At 53.3% G+C, this 26,334-nt stretch overlaps 1 protein-coding gene across 2 annotated transcripts; it reads left to right on the top strand.

The window, feature by feature from the left end:
- Positions 1 to 20,266: 20,266 nt before the first annotated feature.
- Positions 20,267 to 25,524, top strand: PHB (prohibitin). Of its 2 annotated transcripts, none has more exons than XM_040617821.1 (7): positions 20,267 to 20,391; positions 20,940 to 21,065; positions 21,478 to 21,639; positions 22,076 to 22,218; positions 22,840 to 22,956; positions 24,087 to 24,182; positions 25,150 to 25,524. In XM_040617821.1, the coding sequence occupies exons 2-7, from the start codon at positions 20,978 to 20,980 to the stop codon at positions 25,360 to 25,362; spliced, it is 819 nt and encodes a 272-aa protein (XP_040473755.1). In that variant the 5' UTR covers positions 20,267 to 20,391; positions 20,940 to 20,977; the 3' UTR covers positions 25,363 to 25,524. The 2 variants fall into 2 exon arrangements, with proteins under 2 accessions (XP_040473755.1, XP_040473756.1); XM_040617822.1 differs by having other exon boundaries at positions 20,366 to 20,441.
- The last annotated feature ends 810 nt before the right edge of the window (positions 25,525 to 26,334 follow it).

The following is a 26,334-nucleotide window of genomic DNA, read 5'->3' as shown; positions in this document are numbered from 1 at the left end:
GCAAAAAGGCACCTTTCAGATTTTTTTTTTCCTATGGAAAAAGGGCAAAGAGGAGAAAAGAATCACTTTGAGCTCTCTAGGCCAGCTTTGCTGAGAAATTTGCACCTTGGGCCACTTGGCAAGAACCAAACCCAGGTCTAGAGACCAGGAAGCAGAGGGCTGCCACAGTCCTTGGGCCTCTGGTTCTCCTTGTGATCAATGGGATTTAGGCACCTAAAAGCTTTTAGGGATGGAGGCCAAGGCTGGCTCTCATACAACTGATGTGTAGGGCATGCTCTTTGCTCCCATCCTCTCCTCGGCACCCCTGCCAGCTCCAAACCCACCCATTTATTCTCCATGATGGAGGGGTGGGAAGATCAGCTCCATCTTGAACAACAACTTAAAATTTGCTGACTGTCCTCCCCAGCTGAAGTGTAGTAAACACCGAGTGGTTCAGGGCTCATACGCCCACGGCAGGATTTTACCATTCAGGGGAAAACTGCTTTCTTGATTGAGCCAGCCAGGGAGGGATGGCTGCTGATACCTTCCCCTTTTACCTTACTCGAGCCTGCTGCCTGTTCATCCTATCTGTGCTGCGCTTCAGAGGCAGCCCACAAAAAATGGGGAGTGCTCTGAAAAATCAGCATCTATGCTCTGCAGAGAGTTATTCCCATGGGGACGGGACTCGGTTATTTCTGTGGGGATGGAACTTGGCTGGACCATGGCATCCAAGCCAGGTAGCTCAGACATTGCCCTCCTGGCTCAGGGTGGGAGATGACACTGTTCCAGTGCTGGCTGGGCCAGGGTCAAACTGCAGCCTTGGCCCTTTGTGTGTACTGGGATGGCCACAGCCCGCTGGTGTCAGCCGTGTGGATGCACGTGGATGCTGGTGATGTGCATGGCAGCTGGGTGGACTGCAGAGCTCAGGGACATGTGGGGCACATGGCCAGGTGCTATGTGGATGGGGGCCACCCTGGTGCTGTCTAGGGGCTCCCAAGCAGAGATTTCACTTGGGTTTTGGCCCCCAGATACCCTCAAGGTGCAGATGTGACCTGAAATCACTGCTGGGCACCTACCTGGGGGAAGACTCAAAGCACACCAAAAGCATGGCTCCAGGGTAGGAGGGATCCAGCATTCCCCAAGCTCACAAAAGAACCTGATTTCCATTACTATCAAAGTCTCCCAATCTGGTTTCGATTAAGCTCCTTGATTTCCATGCCTCTAATTTCTCTTAATGCCTCTCTCCATCCCCCTGCCTCCCTTTTTCACTTGCCGATCCCCAGCCTGACGGCTCCCAGCTTCCCTCCCTTCCCTTTTTTCTTTCTTTAACTGTCTTCCCAGGCGATCCATCACCCTGACTGCAGTGGGGCGGACTCATGGTAGAGGCTGAGATGAATCTTTGGTTCCTTATAAGGACTGACCAAAGGAATCTTCGGCGAGCGGAGACCACGATGTCCGGGAAACTCGATCCCTCCTCGGGATGGAGCCACGGCAAAACTGTAAGACGGTAAAAACAGACCGTGTTTTCCCTTCCTGAGAAAGAAACAAGATTTTGTACACATTAAAATAACACTGGCAGGGCCAGACAGGGGGAGAAAATTGCTCCTCATGATACATATAATAAAGTACATAAATATGTCTGCAGCAGCAACATTATCAATATTTTTCTGCTTAAGGTATTGATTGATTCCACATGCCAGGGCCAGGGCTGGCTTTCTTCTCACCAGCTTGGCTTTTGGGAACTGATTGATTCAGTTTTGTTGCTGATGGATCAAGAATTCTGCCATTAGAAGGAAATGAATGTCAAATCCATTGATAAGGATGGAGCAAGGCAGGCGGTGTGGGCTGAAGCAGGACACAGCAGGGGGTGGTTCCTTGATTCATAGCTGGGCTTTTTGCTGGTTTTATTTTTATTTTGCAAGTGGACATTTATTTTAATTGCTTCAACACTTAGTGAATAGAATAGAATAATTTCAGTTGGTAGGGACCTACAATGATCTTCTAGTCCAACTGTGGGATGTTTTTCTGACTGGTTTTCAGAGTGTGCCTAGCGCACAAGATCCAGAGTGTTCTTTTGCCTCCCTCTTCCCTTCTCCCAGCATGTGACCTGCACCAAGCAGGGATACTAGTATTTTTTCTAGAAATATCACCTGCTAACTCTGCTGTGCCTCTGTTTCCCCATATGTAAAGCAGGGAAGCTGATCCCTGCTTCTCTCACCAGTATCTAGAGATAAGCTGCTTATTTGCCTAGTGCTCAGAGATACTTGGGCTGTTTATTAATCGGTGAAACTGGAAATGTCAGTTTGCACATCAGGGTGTTTTCTGCTCTGGTGGTCCCAGGGCTGTTTTCGTTGCCTTGAGGATGGGGACAGCCATCCATTCCAGTCACCCAGCACAGCCCCAGGAGGTTGCTCAGCTTTGCCAGAGCTGGGCAACTGTCTGCAGGGCATCCTCACTCCTCCCTGCCGAAACTTTAGAAAAGCCAAAGGGTGTGCAGGCAGCAAAGCTTTGTGCTGCTCCTGGCTGTCAGGGAGACAGCTGAGGCTCCTATTTAGGGATGAGATTCCACTCTTTGCTCCCAAAAACCTTTGCTACTGCATGAATGCATCGTCTGCCGTCCCACCCTGGCCACCTGCACATTTCCACTGGCTGCTTCCCATGGCTCAGCCCCCTCCTGCCTCTCTTCCCACAGCAAGATCCATTGCTGTGACTGCCCTGCTGCCCATCACTGGTCCTAATGGTTGTGGGTCTTTAAACCACCTTCATTTCGCCCTTCCAGGCATTTCTGGCAGGGAGCAAAGCAAGGGGGTGACTGGTTTGGGGCAGGAAGAAAGGGGCAGGGTCTGGAGAGAGGGGTCCAAGCCCTCTTCCTGGAGTGTGATGAGGTTTCTACAAGGCTGGTCCAGGGAAGAGCAGCTCCAGCTGTGCTGGGTTAGGGGGTGAGCCAGCCTGATGATTGTCATCTGCTAGGGATGTGCAGGACAGATGCAATGCTCCAGCCCCGTTTATTTTCTGTCTCCTTAGGGCTCCCCCGAGTCCCCTGCTGGGTTTCGCTCTTTCTCTAAGTTGCTGGTGAAATCTTCATCAGCCACTGAGGGGGGCCAGAGTGGTTGAAATGCTCCATCCTGTCCCCGTAGAGACACTAGTGGCCCGCCCCCGCCCCCCCCTTCCCCCCCCTTCCCCCCCCCGCCCCCCCTTCCCCCACCCCCCCCGCGACACCACCCAGCCCAGCCCAGCCCCTCCTCCCTGGTCAGAGAAGGAAAATTATTAATCCCTCCTCCTGGGGCTGAAAGAAACTTTTTCTCCAAGATTTCTTCCAAGCCAGGTAATAAACAGGGTCATAAACTTGACCAGATTACAGCTTCCTAATGAACTCAGCTCTTTCCTCTCAGCGACTGTCCATCCCAGTAGCTAAAGCCCTTCGATGCCGGATCGTGCCCTGCTCTCACGGATGGGAGGCAAACCTGAGCAGAGGGAGTGCAAATACAATCCCGTTTCCTCCTTTTACACACCCAAATCACATAGCCGACAAGAGCAGGAGAGAGCAGGGTACAGCAGCATCAGGAAGCTCCCATCTCCTCTGCTTTTGATTAAAATGCAAAACATTTTGGAGCATTTAGGGGAAAACAGAGATCCAGACAGCCACCTTCATTTTCCCAGGATAATGATGCTATCAACGATGTCAGCTAATGGGGGGGTGGGGTGTGTGTCTTGTGTGACCCCTGATGGCCCTGTGCCTAACATCACCATGTGGTTCCTCCTGCCCTGTCTCCCTGACGGATGGCCCTTCCCCATCGCCTTCAGTGAGGGCAAAAGATGCTGCCTGTGCCTCCCCCTGGGTTTTGGGGTGACTTTGGCATTTTCCTGCCCAGGGCTGGGTTAGAGGATGCTCTTCTACCCCATGGGACGAGCAAGAGTTGATGCAGCTCTGACTGCTGGGTCTCTACAGCTGAAACTTTCACTTTCATCAAGGTATATGGCTTTTTGGAAGCTGTCTGGCCATGTTTCCCTCCTCCCTGCTCCAGTCCATGCTCACCCCAGCAGAACCCATTCATCTTGCATGATGCTCTCCAGCATCAAGCACTTTCCTCCCACACCAACCCAATGGTCCCCTAGTGCAGGGTGGGATTTGACCCTGGTAGAGCTGCCAAATCAGGCTCCTTGCGGAGATACTGAAAGGGAGAAAAGGGAAGAGAGGAGGCCAGGATGGCAAATGAAGCCGGAGGAGCTGCCACTCAGAGATACTGTCCCTATGGCAACTGCTTACAGCGCTGTGCTGCGGCATCCTCTCCTTTTCATCTCCTCCTCTCTGCATCTGTGCACAAAAGCAGAGCAGGAAACCTCCCAGGGAGGGTGGGAAGGGGGCTGAAGGTCAGGTGCCATCACAAGGCTGTGAGAAGAGGTGAGAAATCAGGAGGTTTCTGCCTGGAGAGTCATGGGGTAACAGAGCCGTGACTGCCCCACTGCAGCCCCACATCCTGCTCTGGGAGATGCTGGATGGCAAGACCCCAGATACTTCCTTACACCTCTCCTCTGCCATCCCCAGGAGGCTGGTATGGGGACAACCTAGGGTTTAAGCCTTTGTGTCACCTGATAGAGACCCCTTCTCTTATTTTTCCCCCAAATTTCCCATTTCTTCAAAATCTCACATTTGGGATGATGGTGGGGACCTTCACAGCCTGAGCTGAAGACCACAGCAATGATCTGGCAAGTGGGCACATAGGGAGCCCTGCAGGGTTTGAGCCCAGCTGGATTGAATTAAGGACTTTCAAAGTAGGTGGGAGACAGGAGATGATGCTGGGACAGCAAAGGTGTTGCACCTGATATAAAAGCAAAACTTTTCAAGTGTTATTGGGAAGTTGTTCCAGAAAACTCATGAGCTCCTCACTCTGTTCTTTTGAAAGTGGTGAAGATTGGAGCCTCAGAGCTGTGGTGGATTCCTCCCAGAGTTTGGCTGGATGCATTAACCAGGAGCAAAGTGGCTGGGAGAAATGCATTTCCGTCCACCTCCCTGCAGAAAAGTGGCTCCAATCAGTGCCTGGCAGTGAAGTACTCATCAAGGTGAAGCTCTTGGGAGTGTAATGGGGGAGAGGGGCTTCTCTGCGCTTTCCAGGCTCATTAACGTCCTGCATGGAATAAATCTTCAAGGTGAATTACTGCTCTGTGCCAAGGGAGGGAGTGGACTGGGGGTGAAAGATGTAGGCAAACACATTTGCTGTCCCCTGAGGAATCACCCCCTGCTAGGAAGGTGAAGCAGGACCCTGTCATCCCTGGGGAAGTGCCAGACTGGGACTGGATCTGACTTTGTCCACAAGGAAAGTGGATGCTTGAAGCTTCCTGCATTTCATCCATAAGGATTTGGCAGAAATGAGCCCAGAGATGAGAAGGGCATGTGCTAAAGGCTGAGCTGCAGCAGGTGAGTGCAGTGTGCTGGTGTGAGGCTGCGACACTGGCTCTCGTCCCCATTAGGCTGAGCCTGGCATGGCTCTGGAGCGGGTGCTCGGTGCAAGCCACCTCCCCCCACGTCCCCAGAGCCTCTTCCCAGCAACCGTGATTGAATCAGAAGGGAGCTAATTTCCCAGTCTGCTGAGATGATGAGGTAAACTAATTGCTGCCTTCATTCCCTATGCAAATCAGCCAGCCACTGGCCCTTGCAGCAAAGCCCAGAGCATCTGCAGGAGCAGGCTGAAAGCAGAGTTGGGACCTGCCCCGTTCTCCCATTTTGGGTGGGAGCTGCTGGGCTTCATGCATCACCTTCTTTTAACCCAGCACCGCTGCATGTATGGCATCCATATGTGCCCCATGTGCACGGTGCCTAGAGCTCCATCCCTCCCCAACACCTTGCCCTGCCTATACACAGTCCAGCTCCTGCCCCTTCAGCTCAATCAACTCAATTACAGTGCTGGGGTTTTTCTAATTGCACTGTTTCCCAGTAGGTTATGGCAGGTTTAGTGGCTGTTTGCTGGGGAGTCAGCTGCCTGTATAGAGCAGAGCCACAGAGGGAAAGGAAGGAAACTGTACGTTGCAAACAACTTGTGCTCTGGAAATCAGGTGAGAGCTTTACAAAGGTCAGATAAATGAAGATCAATTGGATAAGGGTAATCTGATTGGGATGAACAGTGCTGCCTCCACAGGGATGCAGGCCTTTCAGACCTGCTGGAATTCTCCCGGTAAGCAAACAGTGCAGAGGACAAGGAGGAAATTGATAAAGGCAATTGTATTCTGGCTTCTAGAAGGGGTTTAATGAGGTCCATAACATGACAGCAATACAGAAACACAGCTGGCATTTGCAACAGCAAGCTGGGCAAGTGTGAGAACTGAAAATCCACCTGGGGGAAGCAATGCCTGGTAGGGTGAGCATCTCCTGGGCTCGCTTGGTGGATGTGGTGAGGCCAAGGTAACCAGCCTTGGGACACTTTAAAAAGGGGCTGCAGCTAGGAATGCGTGTGGAGGTGGATCTCTCCAACCCCACAAGGTCTGCCCCTAGGTTTGGTGTCCTGGAGAGGTCTCGTGCTAGGCTGGTGGGCACTGTGCTGGTACCATGGAATGGGGAAGTGCAGGTCCAGGAGGCTTTAATGTCTTTATAATCCATCGGTGGTTTGCTCCAAGGTCTCCATGAGCTGCACAGCCCCATCTTTGCCACTCAGAGGAGCAGGGGTGGGATGCTCAGGCTCTGAGGCCAAGCCTTCAGACTCCCTGGGGATGCGTGAGATGTGCTGAAAGAAAACAAACCATTATCTGCCATTTCTGTCGCCAAAAGCCTTCCTCTGTGTCAGCTCAGCTGCACACAAACAGCACAACAAGCAAGCATGTGTGTGCAGGGTGGGAGCTGCGGGCTGGGGAAGCCACCTTCCCCATGACTGCCTTGGTTAATGGTTGTGGCTGAATTTCTGCTGCAATTGGATGAGCCAGCCACAGGAAAGCCAGGAGGTTTGGGGAAATGCTCCCAAAGCTGGCAGGATGGAGAGGAGGAAGGTAGTGCGATGGCCAACATGCAGTGCAGGGCATGAGCTTGGGGGCTGGGTTTTCAGCTGAGATGTAGGTCAGAGATGGGATGAGCATCCCGGCATGTAGATGCAAAGAAATAAAAGCCCTTATTTCCCCTCTTGTGCCGATCAGAGGGTGGCTAGAGCAGGCCAGGGTGGCTTTTCCTTCACCTCCCACCCCATCCCCTTGGGATGGGAAGGGGCAGGGGACCCATTTGCCACTGCTCTGTGTGTACTGGTGGCTGGCTGAGCCCCCAGCCACCTCCAGGTCCTTCCCAGCAGGTCTGGGGTCCACAAACCATATTATTTTGTCCTCTGGGTCCAGCCTTGGTCCAGAAAGGGATGGATGCGGCAGCCCTGGCTGAAACCTGAGCTGCGGGCACTGGCAGTGACTGATCAGCTGGGGGCTGTCTGCTGCTTTTGAAAAGCTCCTTGTTTTAAAAGCGTTATGGCTCCCTGGCTAATAAAGCAAGGGATTTGCTGGAGCTGCTTGAGGTCCCATTTTCTCTGGAACCCATTTCCATGGCATGAATCACCGAGTGGAATGAACTCAATTAGTTCAGACAGAGGCAGGAGATAAATCAGGGCCCCATTAGGAAACCGTGAGGTTAATTTATGCCCTTGAGCAGCGCTGGCTGTCTCCCTTTTCTCTCCATATGCAACCTGCTCCAGAGCAAGCTGAGAATCAGAGTGGGATTGCTGTTATCTTTCCCCACTGTGGAAGATGCACAGGAGTTATTCAACCAGCTCTCAGACCTCGCCTTGACCAGATGACCCAGATCCAGAGAAGTAGAGCAGCTTTCCTTGCAGGGAGTCTCATTCACCTGTTTGCTCATTCATCTATCACAGGTTTCCTGCAAAGGGATCCTTGGAAGAAAGCCAGATCCTTCCAGGAAATCTGGGCTGGAGCTTCTCTTGCACGGACCCATAGAGCCTGGATGCTAGATGCTTTGCCCTGTTAAATCCAGATTACATATATATATATATATATATATGTATATGATCAGCTCCTTGGGCTGCATCCTGTTTCCCCCGCTTGCAGTCTCAGGGGTGCTTGCTGGGTGATTGGGTCCCTGTTAGCAACAGAGCTGCTGGGCATGCAGATGTACTGATGCAGGGAGGGCTCCAGACATGGGGACATGAACCTGGATTTGGTGTCTCTGACTGATCTTCCAAGGCCTGACCCCACAGCAAGGTTGCTGGGTGCTTGGTGCATGCTCTGGAAGCTGCATCTCTCCCTTGGGCATCAGACTGAGGTGTTTCTAGGAGTAACGTAGCTGCTCTGGTCTCTTTACACTCAATGGAGACGGACAGGAATCTTTGGGGGGCAACTTATATCTTAGACGGGCTGAATCATCTCCCAGGAAGAAAGAGGCATTTCCACCCCTTTCTCAGGGGTCTTAAAGCAGACAACCACTCAGGGCAGCTTAGGAGGAGGATTTGTCTTGTGCATGCACCCATATTCACTTATATCACTGAGCCAGGATTTTCCAGGGCAGATAGGATGTCAAAAGCCTGCCCTTTGCTGTACAGCCAATGGGAAAGCCCTTGGAAAAGCCACTGCTCAGCTCAGGGTGCTTGAGCCCTGGAGATTAACCTCTCCACAAGTGGTTTCCCTGGAGCAAAGGGCTGCCTGGGAGGCTCCAGGGAAAGAGCAGCTCCTTTCACACTTGTTTTCACCAGGGAAGTGCTTGTGTATCCTGCCAGAGCATCCCTGCTGATTCCTGGCCCTCATAGGCTGCATACTGGTGGTCCCAGGGGGATCAGTTCTCCAGTTCAGGCCCCAGAGGTGGTTTTGCTCTGGAGGTCTCTGGTTGCTGTCACAGTTTGAAAAGACAGAGAGCTAATGGGCTTCTTCAGAGGAGTCCTCCTGGGAACAGGGCGAGCAGGGTGCAAGCCTGCTGTGTTTGCAATAGGCAGAATAAAAAAATTGATGGTGCACCAGCATCCCAGGTCTAAGTAGAGACCAACCTATTCCCTTCCTCCTACCCACTCTGTCACAGCCTCAAAGGCTCTCGGGAGCAGGAGACATTGGCAGAGGGGCCTCTGGCACCACTGTAACCTGAGCGATGGTGCTGGCTCTGTTGGGGTGGCTGGTTCCCTGGCAGGCAGGAGCAGATACCAACCCCATCCTTGCATGGGGACAGGCTCCTACAGGCTCACTATGTCCCTCATCCAAGCCAGGTCTCTGAGGCTGCACAGGTGGGTTAATGGAAAACAGCTCGTCCCATGACATCCTTTCTCTTCTTAAGAGATTTATTTAAAACAAAAAAAAAAAAAACAACCCAACCCATTGCCCTCTACCCAAACCCATGAATTCAGAGCTTTCAGTTGGTTTTGGCTAGAGGTCTTTGCTAAGGATGGGAATGCGATCCACTGTGTCAGGTCCTGTCTCTGCAGCTTGAGTGCTTGGCTGGATTATTCTGTATAAACAATTACCCAAAATGTGGCAGCTGTTCCCTGCTCCGGTTTTCTGATATCCCCCTGGGCTGGTTTTCTGTCTGCTGCCGTTGTTTAGCCCTCCAGCTCTCAGAAAGCTTGCAATGATGATTTTCTGCAGGTTACCCTGGGTCAAAGACAGCTGCTGGACTGTGCATTGCTCTCCTGCATCTTCTGCTTGTGGGAGGTTTCCTTGGGACACCTGGCACAGGGAAATACAGTGTCGAGGCTGAAGGGTACAGATGGGAGAGCTGGTGGTATGGCTGCTTGTCTGCTGCCATGCAGCTTCATCTCTGGGGCTCTGCACCACAGGGCATCCCTCTGTGGTGCCTGTGCATATGCAGCCCCTGCTGCTTCATCTGGCTCTGCTCACCCTGGTAAAAGCACTGTGACTCCTCATGAACAGGGACTTGCTCCCAGTTTGGATGGGGAGGCTGTGGTGAGCAGGGCGAGGTGCTGGGGATAAGAGCCATGCCACATGGCTCAGCACCCAGCCTGCTAGTGCCCTCCTGGAAATCCCATTTCCAGCATCAACAACAAACCCTCCTGGATGCTTTTCACCCCCACAATTGTATTTAGTTAAAAAAAAAAAAAAAAAAGGAATCTGTGTCATACTTCCATCTGTAAGAAGCTTTGGTGAAAGCTTTACTTGCTCTGTATGGAAACCCTTGAGCCCAAAGCACTTTGAGCAGCGAGTTGTTCTCTAACCACATCTGGCGAGCAGAAAGCAGCTCAGACACATTTCCCCTTGAGGGGAGCCTTCCCCAGGCATCTCCTCCAGCCACTGTCCTTGCCCGGGCTCCTCCAAGGATGTGATCACCATTCCCCTCCTGTGATGCCACATAGGACTCACCTTCAACCCCTCCCAGCTTTGCAAGGTCCTGCTTTCTCTGCAGGCACCAGGGCCAGGGGGTGGGGCAGATGGGGGGTTGCAGTAAAACAGAAAACCTTGGGAAAAACTCCCATGAATGCATCCCCAGGCTGAAAGCAGAGCAACCTGAGAGGGCTTGGTGCATGGGGAAGGGCCTCTCAGTCACGGCAGTTAACCCACGCTCCCTGGGGAGCCATGCGGAGCCGGGGGTTTGGGCAAGCTGCTGCGCGTTCCCAAAGATTTTTAAAGCATGGAGGGGCATTTTGGGAAAAGCAGCAGCTTTGCTCCTGGCTCCTCTGGAAAAAGCATCTCCCCCGACAGCTGCTGGCAGCAGGGATCCCTTCCCCAGGCACAGCTATAAAAAGGAGGGTGTGGGGTCCCCTCCAGGGCCAGGCAGGGGTGACAGCTTGGATGAAACGTGTGTTGCCGACACCCCCCCTGCCAGCCCAACCTTGGCCAGCCCTTGGGGTGGCCAGCTGAGCATCACTGGGCTCAGGGAGCTCTGGGTCATCCCAGCCATCACTATCCGCTCCAGCTGGTGGTGAAGCAGGTGGGACAGGAGCTGCTGCTGGCCATACCAGTGTCACCAAGCTCTGGGGTCACCATCGCAGCAGCAGAAGGGCACTGGGGAAGGATGGGGGGACATACAGGAGGGAGGAAGGTGACCCCTACCCCAATGCCTGTGCGGAGGCAGAGCTGGCAGTAGTGAGGAGATCCAGAGAGGTTACATGTGTCTACCAAGGCATAAACCTCTGTAACACCCTGTGGCCCAGCAGGACCCACATCATGGCCAGGGGAGACGCTGGCAGCCCCTCCCAGTGAGACCCCCCAGCCCCACTCCCAGCGCAAGGTGCTGGCAAGTGGTGTTTTGAACAGCTACACTCCCGATATTTATTAGCCCTCATAAACCCTCCATTTAAAGCCCTGGGGGGCAAATCTGGTGCAGCACAGGCTTCCAAGTCGTCACCTGGGGAAGTACCCCCCAGCAGGGAGGTCTGGGTGAAGCTGGGGGGACAGGGCAGGCCATTCCTATCAGGGCAAAAATTCCCTCCAGTCTTTTTTGGCTTTTATTATTTATTTAGCAGCTTTTGTTTAAACCTTTTTACTGCCTATATAAAGAGGCTAGGAGCATCACTCTGCTTTGACAGCCACCAGTGTTCCCGGGACAGATCAGCTCCCAGAGCAGCTGCTCCTGGAGGTGTGAAGGCGATTTGAGCAGGGGGAAGGGTCTCAGCTTTGGTCTCTCCTCACCCAAACCCACACACAGCAGGTGGATGGCCCAGACACAGCAGTGTTTGTGAGACCCTGCTGCTCCCAAGGCATGTCCCTGCAAGCAACGGGCTGGGAAAGAGCTGGGGCGGGGGGTGGGTGGGTGTGGGAAGGTCGTTGTCGTTGTTGTCGTCCCCCCCCAGGGTCTGCTTGCACCTGGCTCAGGTCCATCCTGCTACAGGTCCCAGCTGATGCCAAGACACTAATGACCCCCTTATGCTGCCCAGCACCTGACCCTCCCGGCAGGATCTGGCCCCCCAGACCCACCTTTCTGGGCATTCAACATCCCCCCAGCCCCATCTCCTGCAGCCTCAGCCTCCCTCCTGCCAGACCTGGGGAAATGGTTTAATGAAGGTTCAGCTTCAGGACAGGGGAGAGCAGAGGTCCTTGCGATCCATCTATTTAACTGGCAGTGATCACAAGGCTTAATTGAATTAAATGATTTAAGGATTTCCCTTTTGCTGAAGGGGAGGTGGGGAAGAGCTGGTAGTTGCAACTGTGTTCCAGTTTCATGCAGGCTGCTTGGGACCGGAATGGGTGTTTCCCCATGCTGTAGCACCTTCATGGACCATTCCTCCTTCATCCCAGCAGGAAAAAGAGACTTCATCTTTTGCTTCCACCCCTGCAAAGCAATGGCTTTTGGTCCCATGGATCTGGGTTTTCAAGGTGAGGGCTCCACATTCCCCAGGCTGCCCCCAGTCCCATTGTTGGCTCTGCCACCAGCCTGCCTGCATGCCCGATTAGCAGCAAACTGAGCTCTATCCCCTAATGCAGAGCTGGAGCAGAGCTGGGCAATACACCTCAGCTGGGACCAGAGCTCCCAGTGCCTGCTCTCCCTCACGGCTGAGCAGTTTTGTCTGTGAAGGTGCGTGGCCCACTCCTGCCCCCTCCCCTGGCCAGGGTCTGGGGGAGCTGCCCCCTGAAGTGCCTCTGCTGCAGGTTGCACAGCAGTGACCCAAGCTGTGGTCCTCTCCCTGTCCAGAGCACCCACCCCAACCCGGTGCTGTGCCCCCCGCCCCTGCCCTGCAGCAATGCGGCACTGGGGGCCGTGCGTCACCTCTCTGGTGGTGAAGGTTCAGGATGTGGCTGGGTCCCCAGAGTCACGACATCCCCATGCTGTGGTAGCAAGGGCTGACCCCGGCGGGGATGTGATGTCCAGCCAGAGTGTCTGGAGGAGCGCATGAATCCAGGCTTTCCCCAGGGCCGACCTCCCCTGCTCTCTCCCCGGGACTCACAACCCTCAGAGGTCTGACTTCAATAAACTTCAAAGCCTCTTTCAGGGGCAGCCATTAGCTGAAGTGTTTTTTCATCTCCATTTCGTGGTTGGACTTGTTAATTCTGTTTGCTGCTGCCATTGAGATTTGCCCAGAGTGTGTGGGGCAGGGATGCCGGGGTGGCGGGGGGCACCTCCTGCCTTGCCTGTGCTGGCTTGGCAGCTCTGCCCTTTGCAAAGGGGAGGACGGAGCAGGATGTGGCCTCCCCCCGCATGGCTGGATTTGGGGACAGCAAGGAGTTATCCCATGGATGAGAGCATCAAGGGAAGTGGGGAACTGGAGCTGGGGGGATGCCTCCTCTGGAGCCCTCCTAGGCCATCCAGACTCAGCAAATGCCCTATGGAGCAGGATCAGGGCCATGCCTTTGCCCTCTTGGCTTTGGGGATGTTTTCAGTAGCAGCTTTCAGTCAACATGAACTTTGCTGCAGGATCTGGGAGCCCAGTGGCTGGACTGAGCCCTGGGGGCTGCCCCAGCAGACCTCTCCTCTGCCCTGGCCAGCCCCCAGCCCACAAAGAACTGGCTTTCTCAGCATCTTTTCCCTAATACTCTGCGATATGTCTGAGTGCAGCTGAGTTAAGGACAGATTTGTATGGCCCCCAAGCTGCCTCCTTCCCAATATCCAGGAATTAAACATTATGTGTGTCAGTGGGGAATTTAGGGAATCAATTGGCAGACAATTAAAGTGCACTGAAATTTGGGTGTAGGGAGAAATAGGCAGCAAAGAGGTTTAATCTCAGAGAGCTCCTGGTTGTTAACAGTTCCAGGGAATGAAAATGCTGGGAGAGAGCCATGGGGGAAGTAATACCTGGGGAGCAATGGAGATGGATTTGGCAGAGAAAGCCCCCAGCCTTTTAGAAGCCGGAGGAGTTAAAGGGAAGGGCTGGAGGTGGTGAGGCACTCAGCCCACCGACCGGGTGGCTGCCAAACCCTTCCATGGGCTGCCTGGCCAGGCTGCTAAAGCCAGCATTGTGACAGGTTGTGTTGGTGGGCAAAGAGCAGGGGCTGCATAACCCCCCAATGCCTGTGAACCCATGCCCCCCGACGCCCGCAAGCCTCCTGCTTGGCTCTTGCTGCCAGCACTGGTGGTTTCTGCCCTGACTCACAGTGAAGGGGCCCTGCAGTCTGTCCCGTCCCTCCCAGCACTCTGCCTGCAGGACAAAAGGCAGCCTGGGGCTGCCTGACCTCACCAGCGTTTTGGGGTGGTTTCTTTTCACCGCAGCTTCCACAAAGCGCTGGATTGTTTCCCCCCAGCAGCCACCAGCTCCAGCAACATTCCTGCCTCCTCCAAGATGGTAGAAAGTGGGGGGAGGCTTTTTTCCCAAGGAGCTGCTCCAGGGATGGCTCCTGCACCCAGCATTATCCATCCAGCTGATGACTCAGCGTGGTCTGTCCCTGGGTGCTCAGCACAGTATTGGTTGGGGTGAGGGTGCTCTGGCTGCTACTGCTTCTCTGGGGGACTGCACTCACCAGGTGCACATCCTGGGAGGCTGCAGCACGGCATCAGCCCCAGCCCATCCCTCCTGCACAGGCACAGGGATGCTGGGGATGAGCTGACCTTGGCAGGAACAGGAGGACCGTGCCAAGGACAAGATCATGGGTGAGGGACGTGGACATGCACACACATCACCGCAGCCTGGCTCAGCAGTGAGAGGGGACTTGACAACCTTCACCAGGAGGTGATCGATCTGGCAGCTCAGAATAGCTGGGCCAGGCTGGAGAAGCATCCGCTGGGGTCACACAGACAAGAGCAAGCACCTGGGACTAATTACACTAAATAAACGAGCAATTAAGGACATTGCAGTAAGACTAAAACATCCCAGACCTCTACCTGACCTCCTCAAAGTTTCCCTGGAAACAGCCGCTGGGCTGGTGGGTCTGGGATGCTCAGCCTGGCTGTTCCCAGTGGGATAGGGGGCATCGAGGTCACCCTGAGAGGGGAAGGACTGTGGGGCACAGCCATGCAGGCAGCTGCTGGTGATGAGGCAAGTCTGAAGTGCTGTAGTCCCAGGGGTGGATGGGCTGGAGAAGGAGAGAGCACGATTCCTTCCACTGAGGGATGCAGCAGGTGCTGAGCCCAGGCCGTCCCGCTGGGAGGATTTCAGCTCGAGTCTGGGTAGCCCCATGTCAGGAACAGCAGTGGGGCTGGCAGGACGGGGCCACGTCGGTCAGGCACCGATGGGAGGCTTCAACTGTGTCCCCCCAGACTTGACCCCCACCTTGCTCCCAGCTGTGCAAAAACCACCAGGAAGGCTTTTCCTCCCTCTAAGCACCCCAGCAGCAGAGACCCCCACTGAATCCTGGCCACGTGACCCCCAAAACTGTCCATTTTGCTCATTTTTTTTCCCTGCAAATGAGCCAAGATGCACGCAGCAGCAGCAGCACAGGAACACTGTGCCCACCAAAAAAGCAGCTCCCACCAGCCTCACAGGGGTCCCAGGGCTTCCCTCGCCCCCAGCCTCCGCCAGCCTGGGGTGAATCCCCCTAGGGGCCATGCCATGGCTTTGCCCTCCCGTGCTGCTGTACCAGAGAGGGGCCAGATTCTTCCAGTGGTTCCTGTAATGTACCAGCTCAGATGAAAATGCTTCTAGAGCCCCTGGGTGAAGGGGAGCAGGGTTGGGTGCAGCCAGCCATAAATCCTACGTCAACAGCAGCACGGAGCCATTGATCGCCTGGCCCTGGCAGCACGCGTGGCCAGCGCTGCCTTCAGGTGGGTGCAGTGGGCTGCTGTTGGGGAAACCAAGAACAAGCAAGGGAAGTGATGAACCATGCCAGAAAGGAGAGTGGGCAACTGTCAGCCAGGGTGGGCTGGATGCTGTTCTGGTGTCTGCAGGATCCCCTTTTCCCCCGCGAAGCTGGGAGTGAGAAGGTGCTCATTAGAGGATGCTCTCATGGCTCAGGATACAGCAGTGGTGTGGATCCCTGGGTGGGCGCACCCAGACTGTGGGAAGGGGGAAGCCTCTCCTGGAGCTGCTCTTCATCATGTGATGGTGAATTAATGAGCAGTTAATGAGGAGGTGAGTCCAGCCCCCTTAGCCCTCCTGGCTGCTCTGGGGAGCTATAAGGTGGGTGGGGGCTGATGAAGGTGCTGCAGCAGCATGCAAAACTCCTTTGGGGGTTTGTACAGCTCCTAGCACCCCAGATAATTGATTTTAAGCCTTAATTTAATTAAAGTCCTAATTTTTTGCAGCACCACAAAACCTCATCACATCAGAGGAAAGGAGCAAGGGCTAACAGCATGGTTTGTTGGTGTGCTGGGGCTCAAGCTTCAGGTCAGTGCTGGTGCAGGATGGGGTGCATGAGGCTCACCCCTTCCAGGCTGGGCTTTACCTGCCCCCTCCCCGCTCCACCCTGGTCCATCCAGAGCCTTGCTTGCTCCTCCCCCGCAACACACTTGAGAAGCCAATTTGCTGGGAAGGAAATGAAAAGGTATGCAATTAAAAAGCTAGTAGACACAATGACAGAGGGTCAGCAGTTCATGTGCTAATGCAAGCAGATTTTGTTATGATTCATTAAGTCATTAACTCCCTTTTAATTGGAGCTCCTTTATGGACATGCCATTTTACCTTTGCAGAGAAAACATGGGTTGGAAGTGAAGGGAGGGTGGGAGAGACTCCCTTCACAGCATGTGAGGTACCCCTGTGCTCCAGGGGAGACCCAAATCCCCCCAGGGTTGTGTTTTGGTGCCAGAGACGAGAGCAGCCCATTTATTTTGCAAATTTGGTGCAAGCCATAGGAAGGGGATAGGGAGCAGCTGGGGGATGCAGGGAAGGGAAAGGTGCTGTGGGTTTTGGGGGACTGAGGTCTTCCCTGGCCTAGTCCCAGCTTCCTTGGGACTGCTGGCTGGCAATTACCAGCCATTGCAGCCTTCCTGGGAGCAGTGTGGGGCTTAATGCAGCCGGTTTCAACTGGCTGCTCGCTTACACCAAGGAGGAAATTTTGTTAAGTGGTGATAACCATCGAGGAGAGATGAGAAACCCTGGCCCCGGCGCCCGCCCTGCTTCTGGGACCCCAGGCAGCAGAGAGCTGGGATGCTCCGGTTCCATCTCACTGGGTGCTGGGGAGCCCAGCATGGGTGGTGCAGCTCACTGCTGCACAGAGCTTGACCCCAGATTATTCCCTGATGGGATTAGGGGTAATCCTGGTTTTCTCTAAACCCTCCAGGACTTTCCATCCCCAAACCTATGGCCTAGCCCCATGCCTGCCCAAAGGTCCCAGCCCCCTGCCTGGGCGGGGGCTGTGTTCCTCTCTGGCGTGTCAGGTGAAATTGCCTGAGTGACAGACAAGCTCAATTCTAAAGCAGATTAATTAAACTGCATTACAGGTCTGTGTGGACAGAGTTCAGAAAGAAAACGGCCTTAATTCGATTTCTCTGATTTGCAAATCGTGGCAGAGAAGTCAGCTGAAATCACATTAAGGCTGTTTCCACTCTGAACTGTGTCCTCGAAGGGGTTTAATGTAGTTTAAATAATTTAATTTAAATGCTTATTGAGACTAACTGGGTTACATGCCGGGTGCGGGACTGGAGCTGCCAGGGCTCGTGCTGGGACCCCTGTGCAGGGCTGAGTGGGTGGGAACGGGACAGCAGCATCAGCCCCATCCTATTGTATGTGAGCTAAACCCATGGTTTGGGTTGGAAAAATCTCATTTCTGCCAAAAGCCATTCTCTGCTTGGGTGGATCTGCCACTGTGTCCCTGCAAATCGATGCCTGCTTTCATGGCCCTGCGTTCCTGGGGTCACTGGCCCCTGAGTGCTTGGATTCTCCACAGTTTGCAAACTTCATGCCATAAATTTTTCAGGAGTGGTGCTGGCCAGCGACGGCCGCTTGCGGACAGCTAGAGAAGAGGAGTCTTTTTGTTCCTGCGCTGCAGTGGCCGGAGCTGGGCCAGGCTGCCCAGCCCTGGCTGCACTGCCTGAGGACAATGAGCCACTTCTTGAAGCTGCCATTTCTTTTCCCAGTGGAGGAATGTCCCCTGAAACACAGCGGATGGCAGCAGCCTCACTAAAAGACTGAAGCGAGGGGTGCAGCTCGCTGCCATCACCCAGCAGTGGGGTCTCAGCCCGGTGCTGTTTTGAGGTGTACCTCCACGGCCACATTTCCTAGGGCATAGGATGCTTCTGGCTGCTTCAGGGCTGCTCAGCCCCTTGCCTCCATCTCAAACCCAACAAGTCACCAGCCATCAAGGCTTTGTGCTGCATCCCTCAGCCCACAAAGCTGGGGATAGTCTTGGTGGGTGGCAGGGACGCACACTGGGTCCCCCCACACTATCAAGTAGCATGTCAGCCCCTATAGCTGGCATCAGCCCCAGCTGAATCATCTGCCATGTATTTCCCCCACATAGGACCCATTTTTCTCTAGTTTTGCCATACATGTGTCACCACCTCCAGCCTGGTGGCTCCTGGGGCTCCCATATTAAAACCTGGGCCCTAGACCAAAAATCCCCATTGCCATGAGCCTTGTTCATTTTTTTGCATGAATGGGAAACACTCGTTTTACACAGCAAGAGAAATGGAAGGGGGCTGCATGAACCCAGCAGCAAATGCGCCCATGATGGCTGCTACAAAATGCAAAGCGCAGGGCAATGCTGGGCAGGGGGTGTAAAGCTCCAGCCCCTGGCTCCATAAATTCCAACTTTAATGATTGAATTGTGCCCTGTGTGAATTTCATGTCAAAAGGGAATAAATCTATTGGTGTTTATAGCCATGGCTTTGTCACCAATTAGGATGTTATTATTGGATTAGATGCAAGTAGACAGAAACCTCCTGGGGCAAAGTCATCCTTGGGGGAAAGCCCAGCGGCTGGTGGAGGATCCACTGGGATGGCATTGGGCTATGGGGGCTGATCCTGCTGGCTGGGCCGGAGGTGGATTCTCCCTGGGTTTATCCCTGTGGGGAGGCACGTAACTGAGGGCAGGCACAGGAGCACCCAAAATTTGACTTTACACTTCCTGCTTGCAGCAGCTGGAGCTTACTAGGATCTGGCCCCCAAATCAGTTTGCAGTGACTCAGGGTTTTGGGAACAGTGATCACAAGGAGGGCCAGGTCCTGGCTCAGGGCAGCTTTTAGGGTTCGGCCATGGCTTTCTGGGGCACCCCCATTTCAGCTGGGCTTCAGGGAGGTTCCCCAGCAGGTTCAACTGCTGCTGAACACCTTCACCTTGTCCTGGTCCTCTTTGGCATCTGCTTCCTGGTGTTGCCAAAGCACAAGAGCTTTTGTGGCCTTGAAAGGAGCATTGCTAGACACAGGACAGGACACATCTGTTGCATAGCTGTGCCGGGGGACCTGGGAGGAGGTGACTTTCCCAGGCAGGAGTTGCTCCAGCACGGCCACTCAGGGCTGCGTGCATGGGAATGGAGGGGCACACAGACAAGAGCTGGGGATCAGGGACATAAGCTCAGCTGGGATCTGCCCCCACTTTTAGGGGCCCTGTACATCTCCCCACTCAAAGGGCAGTGCAGGCAGCCAGCAGGCTGCAGCACCAGAACCTCCGTTGCTGGGTTGCTGAGCAGCTCCATGCCTCAGTTTCCCCACAGGGAGCAGAGTAGGGGGTAGAGACCCTCTGAGCTCCCAGAGGGGACGGGACACTCCATGGTGGCTCCTGGGGTCTGCTGGGCCCTGAAGGATGGGGTTCAGCACCACTTTCACCCTGAGATGCTATCAGGAGGTCGTGGCCTGGGGGAGTAATGAAGTGCCCAGTGGTGTCATATCAGAGGGCGAATGCACCAGGGAGGGTCCCTCGACAGGAACAGGAGGGGCTGCCTCGGGGAAAGGCGACTCCTCTGGGGTCTCCCTGGGCAGAGGGTTTATTGTTGTCCGTCAGTCGCCCCTTTTTTAGCGGGATTCCTGGAGCGTATAGGAGGGTGCTACTTCCCTCTAGCGGCACCAGCCCTCCTGTTCATGGGGTTGCTGAGCCAAAGGAGAGGCTCACGGCGAGGGAATAACGGCCTTTGTCTGCAGCTGGACGGGGGCGGCCCTAGGGGGCTGTCTGGCTTCTCATGCCAAGGGGGACGAGGAGTCTGGCGGGTGACTGCCTGGTCCGGGGGCAGCGTCACAAGTAGGCAGGATGCGGCCAGACGCCAGGGGTCCTTCCTCAGCACTGATACCGCTTCATCAAAGCCCCTTTCTACGCCGCTGCACCGCCGGGACCTGCCGCCCCGCTGCCTGGGCACTACCGGGAAAGGTCAGGTCCAGGCCCGCTTTGCCTCGTGACAAGCGAGGAGCGAGCACACTCTAGCTCACCCGTCCTGGCTGTCCGTGAAGCATCTCCGGTCCCCGCAAGCCCCTGTACGGCCCCGGGCGCCGCAGTGCAGCGCCCACGTGGCTTCCTTCCGCTAGGCCTACAGCTCCCAGGAGGCCCTGCGCGCAGACGAAGCTGCAGCCAATGGAAAACGGCCTTGTTCAGCGCCCCGGCCTCCGCGGGGTACGCCGGGAGTTATAGGCCGCCGGGCAAGGGGCAGCGCCGCATAGAACTACGTGTCCCAGAGTGCCGCGGGGAGACGCGGGCCAATGAGCAGTGGGCGTCTTGGTGCAGCGCGCAGGCGCACTGGGGCCGGTGCCTGGGGATTCATGTGGAGGTCAGGGGCGCTCGCGAGGGGAACGGGGCAGGAGGGTGCGGTGGGGCCCGGTACGTGTCGGGCCCGGTGCCCGAGCCGCGGCCTGCGGGCGAGCGGGGCCTGGGGTTGCCTGTGCAAGGGGCGAGAGGCCTAGGAGGGAGTGGGAAGAGGGCGGCCTGACGGGGGGGAATCAGGGCAGTGGGAGGTGGCCGGAGCGGGTTCGGGGTGCGGAGGGCCCGAAGCGGGGAGCCGCGGCGGTGCAGAAAGGATGGGGCGAGCTGTGATCGGGGGGCGGGTTGGGGCAGGCGGCATGAGCCTGGCGGGGTGCTCGTGGGTGGGGGCGCCCACGTACGCGGGGTGCTGCGGGGTCTGGGGCGCCGAGCCCAGGGAGGAGGTCTGCGGGCTGAGGCAGCTGTTGAGGGGAGAGGCAGGGCTGCTGGTGGGGTGCAGCCACTGCAGGGTGGGGTTTTCGGAGAGGGGGGGTAATCCTTGGCCTGTAGGCATCTGCACACAGGACTTCCCGGACTTCTTACTTCATAGGGTTTTAATGAGCTGGTGGGTTTTTGCAGGAGGGACGTTTTAAAGGGGCTGGAACTGGACGTGTGAAATGGCTGCGAAGGTGTTTGAAAGCCTTGGGAAGCTTGGCCTGGGCTTGGCTGTTGCAGGTGGAGTTGTCAATTCTGCTCTTTACAATGGTGAGTGGAAGAGCTGACCACTTCATATCTTTTTTTAAAATTTTTTTTGTTAGTAACTTGGCTGCTCTGTGCTTTTATTGCTTATGACATTGGGGGAAGATAGATGTGAAGCCTTGCTGGGCTGTTCTATACCTTGTATACCTTGTGCCTTGCATGAGCAAGAGGATTGTGAGGTTCTTTCTCTAGAAAGCTGTTAATTAGCTGCTGCCACTGTGAGCAGGTGGAGGGCCAGGAGTGATGGCTACATCTTCTCTTTGCCCTGTTGCTCCAAATATTCTAACTAATTTCACTGGTCTCCTGTAGCAAAAGGCTTTAACCATCCTTAACAGACTGCTTCCATTGAGAAGGTTTTGGTGGTGTGTAGATTCAACAGATAGTGAAACAGTGTTTGATGTGCTCTTTTCTTCTCTAGTTGATGCGGGCCACAGAGCTGTCATCTTTGACCGATTCCGTGGGGTCCAGGATACAGTGGTGGGAGAAGGTACCCACTTCCTCATCCCCTGGGTACAGAAACCCATCATTTTTGACTGCCGCTCTCGCCCCCGTAACATTCCCGTGATCACTGGCAGCAAAGGTGAGTGTTTGGACCTGGCAACCATAAGAAAACCAGATGCTCTGATGACTTTTTTTTTCTTCTGGACGTTGAAATCCCATGTGTCTCAAGTCCAGTTTGGCACAGAGTCAGGAATGATTTGATCTGGTTTTTTAGTTACAGAATAGATTAAAAGATCCTACCTTTGGTCCTGTAAAAAATCCTTTTAAACATAAAGTCTCTGCCTTTACAGTAGGGCAAGTAATTCCCTAGGTCACTAACAAACTGAAGCTGAAATCTTATCTGTAAGGAGGATTTAGATGCCAAGGTGAAAGGCATAGTAAAAATAATTTGTTTTTTCTGGGAAAAAGAAGTCTGAATGTTTATTGTTTCTCATTTAGTTGCCCTAGAGAGGACAGCTTCAGGAAATATCCTGCCCCTGTGGTTTGCTACTAAACTCATGGCTTTCTTTGAACAGATCTACAGAATGTGAACATCACATTGCGTATCCTGTTTAGACCAGTGACTGCCCAGTTACCACGGATTTTCACCAGTATTGGAGAGGACTACGATGAGCGTGTCCTGCCCTCAATCACAACTGAAATCCTTAAATCTGTTGTGGTAAGGACAGTATAAGAGCTGCTGGGCTCTGCCAGTCATCTTTCCTCTTTTTAGCAGTGAGGGACCCACCAGAGTGTGGAATATGTTGTGCTTCAGAATAAGGCTTCTCTTTCCAACCCCCAGGCTCTCATCAGGCATCCAGAAAAGCTAATCGTAGCTTTTTTGTTTCTTGGTCATTCCTGACTGCTTGGGCTGACTTGATTCACATTGGATGATCTCTGGATGACAAGAGGTTTATTTGTTACCTGCTCTCAGCTGTTAGCTCTGCTCTTCAGGCTGGGAGTCTCGGGCAGGAGACTGGGCTTTTTACTTCTCACATAATCTTAGATTTCAGCTTACAGAAGATCTCTGGTTTTGGAAGCATACCCAGGGAACTGCCAAAGAATGACTAACCAGTTTTAGTCCAGCTTTTACATTAAGTGCTCAACTGGACAACCTCCCCTTCAGCTTACACTTAAATTCCCAGACATTCAGTCTTTCTCTTACTTCAAATGCCTGGGCAGCTTGGTGTTTGCTAGCTTTGGGAGAGCTCTGGGGCTCACAGGTGCAAAGATGGGCAGGGAATGGAGCATCCATCACTTCTGGGAGCTTTTTTCTCACTGTTCTCCATCCTGATTTCAGGCTCGCTTTGATGCTGGAGAATTGATCACTCAGAGAGAGCTGGTCTCAAGACAAGTGAGCGAAGACCTCACGGAGAGAGCAGCAACCTTCGGGCTCATTCTGGATGATGTGTCCTTGGTAAGAGTTTTCCTCTTTCCATTTTTCTCTTTGGAGTGTGCCCAAATAAGAGCAGTGGAGAAGAGAATTGGTAGGTGGCCAGAGACGAGTGAGCTGGAAGTTTGGACATGTGGACAATGTTTGTCTGCAGTTGCATGGGATGTAGTGGTTACTGGTCATGTCAGTACCTCTGGTTTTGTCACTGGCCTTCTGTGACCTTGAGTAAGCCCTTGAAGGCTCTGCTGTGCTGGCCTTTCAACAGACTTCACTGTTGCAGGGCTTTTACAGTTAAAATGAAAAGTGCTTCTGTGGGTGATGGATCAGGCTGCACATCACTTTAGAGAAGGCAGCTGTTCCATGGGTACCCTGAGACACAGGGAGAAAGTGCTAGGCGTGAGGAGGTAGTGAAAATAGCTGCTTTTGATAGCATCCTTTTTCTGCAAAGTACTAGGTTTTCTCCTGGCTGTGTCTTCTAAAAGACTAATCAAGGAGGGAGCTCTCCTCTCCTATCTCCCTATAAGCTTTATAAATTAAATGTGTTGTAATCTGGCGTGTGCGTGCACCTCTCCCTCTCTCTTCTGGGACTTCCCTCGAAAGCCTGCTTAGAGGAAAGGGCCATATAGGAAGTTTCTGCAGGAAGGTGACCGTATTTCTGCAAAATGTGAGTTACGACTCTGTTTCTGGTGTTCTCCCGAGCATGCTGCTGAAGGAAATTCATCTTTCCCCTGTCCCATCCCAGGAGCCTGCAACTGTCCAAAGAGCCCAGAATTGAGTGCACCAGTGCATATTGGAACATACAAGGTGTAGGAAGGCTTGGCAAAGAACAGGCTTCCCTGCTTTGGGAGGGGAGCACTGAGTGAGTGGGCTGCCCCTGCCAGGTGATGCAGCAGGTGCTGGTGCCAGGGGGAGCATGGTGTGTCTCTGGTGTCACTGGTGTGCTGGATTGGAGCTACACTTGTGTATCCCTTGAGACTTCAAAACTGGATGGGGAGGTCTGCTTGTCTTAATTTCTATTCTTTTAGGAATACTGGCTTTCCATCTCCATTCCACTTTCACTGATACAGGCAGGCTGCCTCCCCCTTGGGGCTTGTGAGGGTCGCAGCACTGTAAACTGTCAGCATTGTGGACTTAGCTTGATTTGTGCTCTGCAGACCCATCTGACCTTTGGCAAGGAGTTCACAGAGGCGGTGGAGATGAAGCAAGTGGCCCAGCAAGAAGCAGAAAGAGCCAGATTCATTGTGGAAAAGGTACCTTGTCCTGAGAAACATGGAAATGGTTCCTGGTATCTCCTTTCCCACTCTAGCTTGCAGTGAACATTTCTCACTTACCTGTCCATGAAACCAGGCAGCTGAATGCTTAAGTTGCTTAGGGTCATAATGTTGATACGGTTCTTGGCTCTGGCACATGATGGTTGGATAGATAAAGCATAAAGTTGATTTTGGTTTTTTTTTTCTTTTAATAATGTGTCTCAGTCTTACTGGAGTGCTAAACAGAAATGTCTGCATGGAGGAGGTAGGAAACAGCCCTCAGGAGGAAGTGTCAGTTAGAAGTGGGGTTCAAGGTGGAGACTTGCAGCTGAAGGGATCCTGCTGTTTGTGAATTTTAGAGGGTGGACAAAGTTTTGCATGGTGTTTGATATCATGGGCGTGGGGGGCTCTGTCATAGGAGTGTTACCGACTGCATGCCCCAGGCCACATAATCTCTGACCAACCCGGGATCTTGGTCAGCATTCACAGACACAGTTTTATGTTGAAGCACCTTGGTACAGCTGAGAAACATGCCTGTTGAGATTGCAAGAACCTGCAACTACACCCAAAATTAATCTAGTGGATGTAGAAAGATGCATGTAATCAGCGATGATGATTAAACAGTAGAAGTGTTTATTTGTTTTTAACTCCACTGGTGAAGTTCTCAAATCTTTCATAGACAATTTTTCACTAGCAGTGCCTTTAGGTGGGTTAATGTTTCATGAGGTTAAGACTAAGGCAATTTCAAGATAATTTTTCAGCCTTTTTTCCACAGTAGGCAGAAAAAAAGTCTTAACAGGATACAGCTTTAAATTAAAATCACCTTCTGTTGTAGCTCTTGTACTGGGGAAAACAACAGTAGGGTGGCGAAGTGGGAATTTATATTTTAAACATGACAACAGCATCTTCCTTCTCTTTTGGTTGTTTTCTCTGTTGGTTATTCCCCTTTTCATCTGCTTACTTTCAGGCTGAGCAGCAGAAGAAAGCAGCTGTCATCTCTGCTGAGGGAGACTCAAAAGCAGCAGAGCTGATTGCCAATTCACTGGCCACTGCAGGCGATGGTCTTATTGAGCTGCGCAAGCTTGAGGCAGCTGAAGACATCGCATACCAGCTCTCGCGGTCCCGCAACATCACCTATCTGCCCTCTGGACAGTCTGTGCTCCTCCAGTTGCCACAGTGAACCTGGCTCTGCAGCCATAGCTAGCCTGGTCACCTCTACTTACTAGATCAGCCCTTTCCAAAAGAATCTTTGCAATTTCCTCATTGGTAAAAGCAGAGGAAATTAAAATTCAACCCATTTTGAATTCTTAATCAAATAAAACTGAACACTCTTGACAGCAAACCTGCATTCCTCCCATGTATGGTCAGAGCAGTAGCTTCACTGACCATTAAGCTAAGTTTGAGAATTGCCCCTTTCCAGGCAGTTTGAGCAACAGGAGCAGAATTTTCACCTGTTCACTCCTGGGATGAATGAGTAGCCCAGGTGACTCCCTGACCGCTAGAGTGCTGTATCAATCAGGTATCACAGCAATGCTTCAGTGCCTTTAGGCTGGCTGAGCCAGGGTCAACAGACTTGCAGGTCCTGGACTACAGAACAGGGATGCTCAGGGCTCACTCAGTCAAGCCAGTCTTTTTTTCGGGTGTCAGCTGAGAGTAAGAGGACATCTCAGCTGTTAGGGCAGTGGCTCTGCTGAGCCTGTGTGAACAGATAGCACTGATGGCTGGAGGCACAGGTCATGAGTGCATTGAGGCTGGGGGTGAAAACTGCAGAGATTTCACTTATGTGGTAGATGGATTTCAGGTACAGAGAAGATACTTCCCCTGCAGGAAATACTTCTCACATATATGCTGGAAATGGAACATCTGCACCTCTTCCCCTGCCGCTGCACACTTGACCTCTTTGCTGCCACCTGCCCTGTTGTGCAGCCTTGGTTCTTTCACCAAGGTCAGTAAAAGTGGCAGTCAGCCTATTGCAGGTGGCACCTGGGACAAAGAAGGGATGACTTGGTGCTCTGTGGCTCAGGCAGTTGGAGGTGGGCAGAATTCTCTGTTACATCAACACTTCTTATTTAGGGAACCTGGACTGTGAGGAGGATGTGATGGATGAGATTGTATAAACAGCCTTCAATAAATGCCACAGTCCCAAATGTAG

The sequence above is a fragment of the Falco naumanni genome, chromosome 18, assembly GCF_017639655.2.
Source record: "Falco naumanni isolate bFalNau1 chromosome 18, bFalNau1.pat, whole genome shotgun sequence".
In the NCBI taxonomy this organism is placed as follows: domain Eukaryota; kingdom Metazoa; phylum Chordata; class Aves; order Falconiformes; family Falconidae; genus Falco; species Falco naumanni.
The sequence above is the reverse complement of the archived record's forward strand: the minus strand, read 5'-3'. Positions and strand labels throughout refer to the sequence as shown.

Bases quoted from the DNA above. Each gene is read 5' to 3' on its own strand.
- PHB (XM_040617821.1), top strand. From the start codon at position 20,978: ATGGCTGCGAAGGTGTTTGAAAGCCTTGGGAAGCTTGGCCTGGGCTTG. The intron at 21,640-22,075 runs GTGAGTGTTTGG...TTCTTTGAACAG, and splicing joins CGTGATCACTGGCAGCAAAG to ATCTACAGAATGTGAACATC. The intron at 22,219-22,839 runs GTAAGGACAGTA...TCCTGATTTCAG, and splicing joins AAATCCTTAAATCTGTTGTG to GCTCGCTTTGATGCTGGAGA.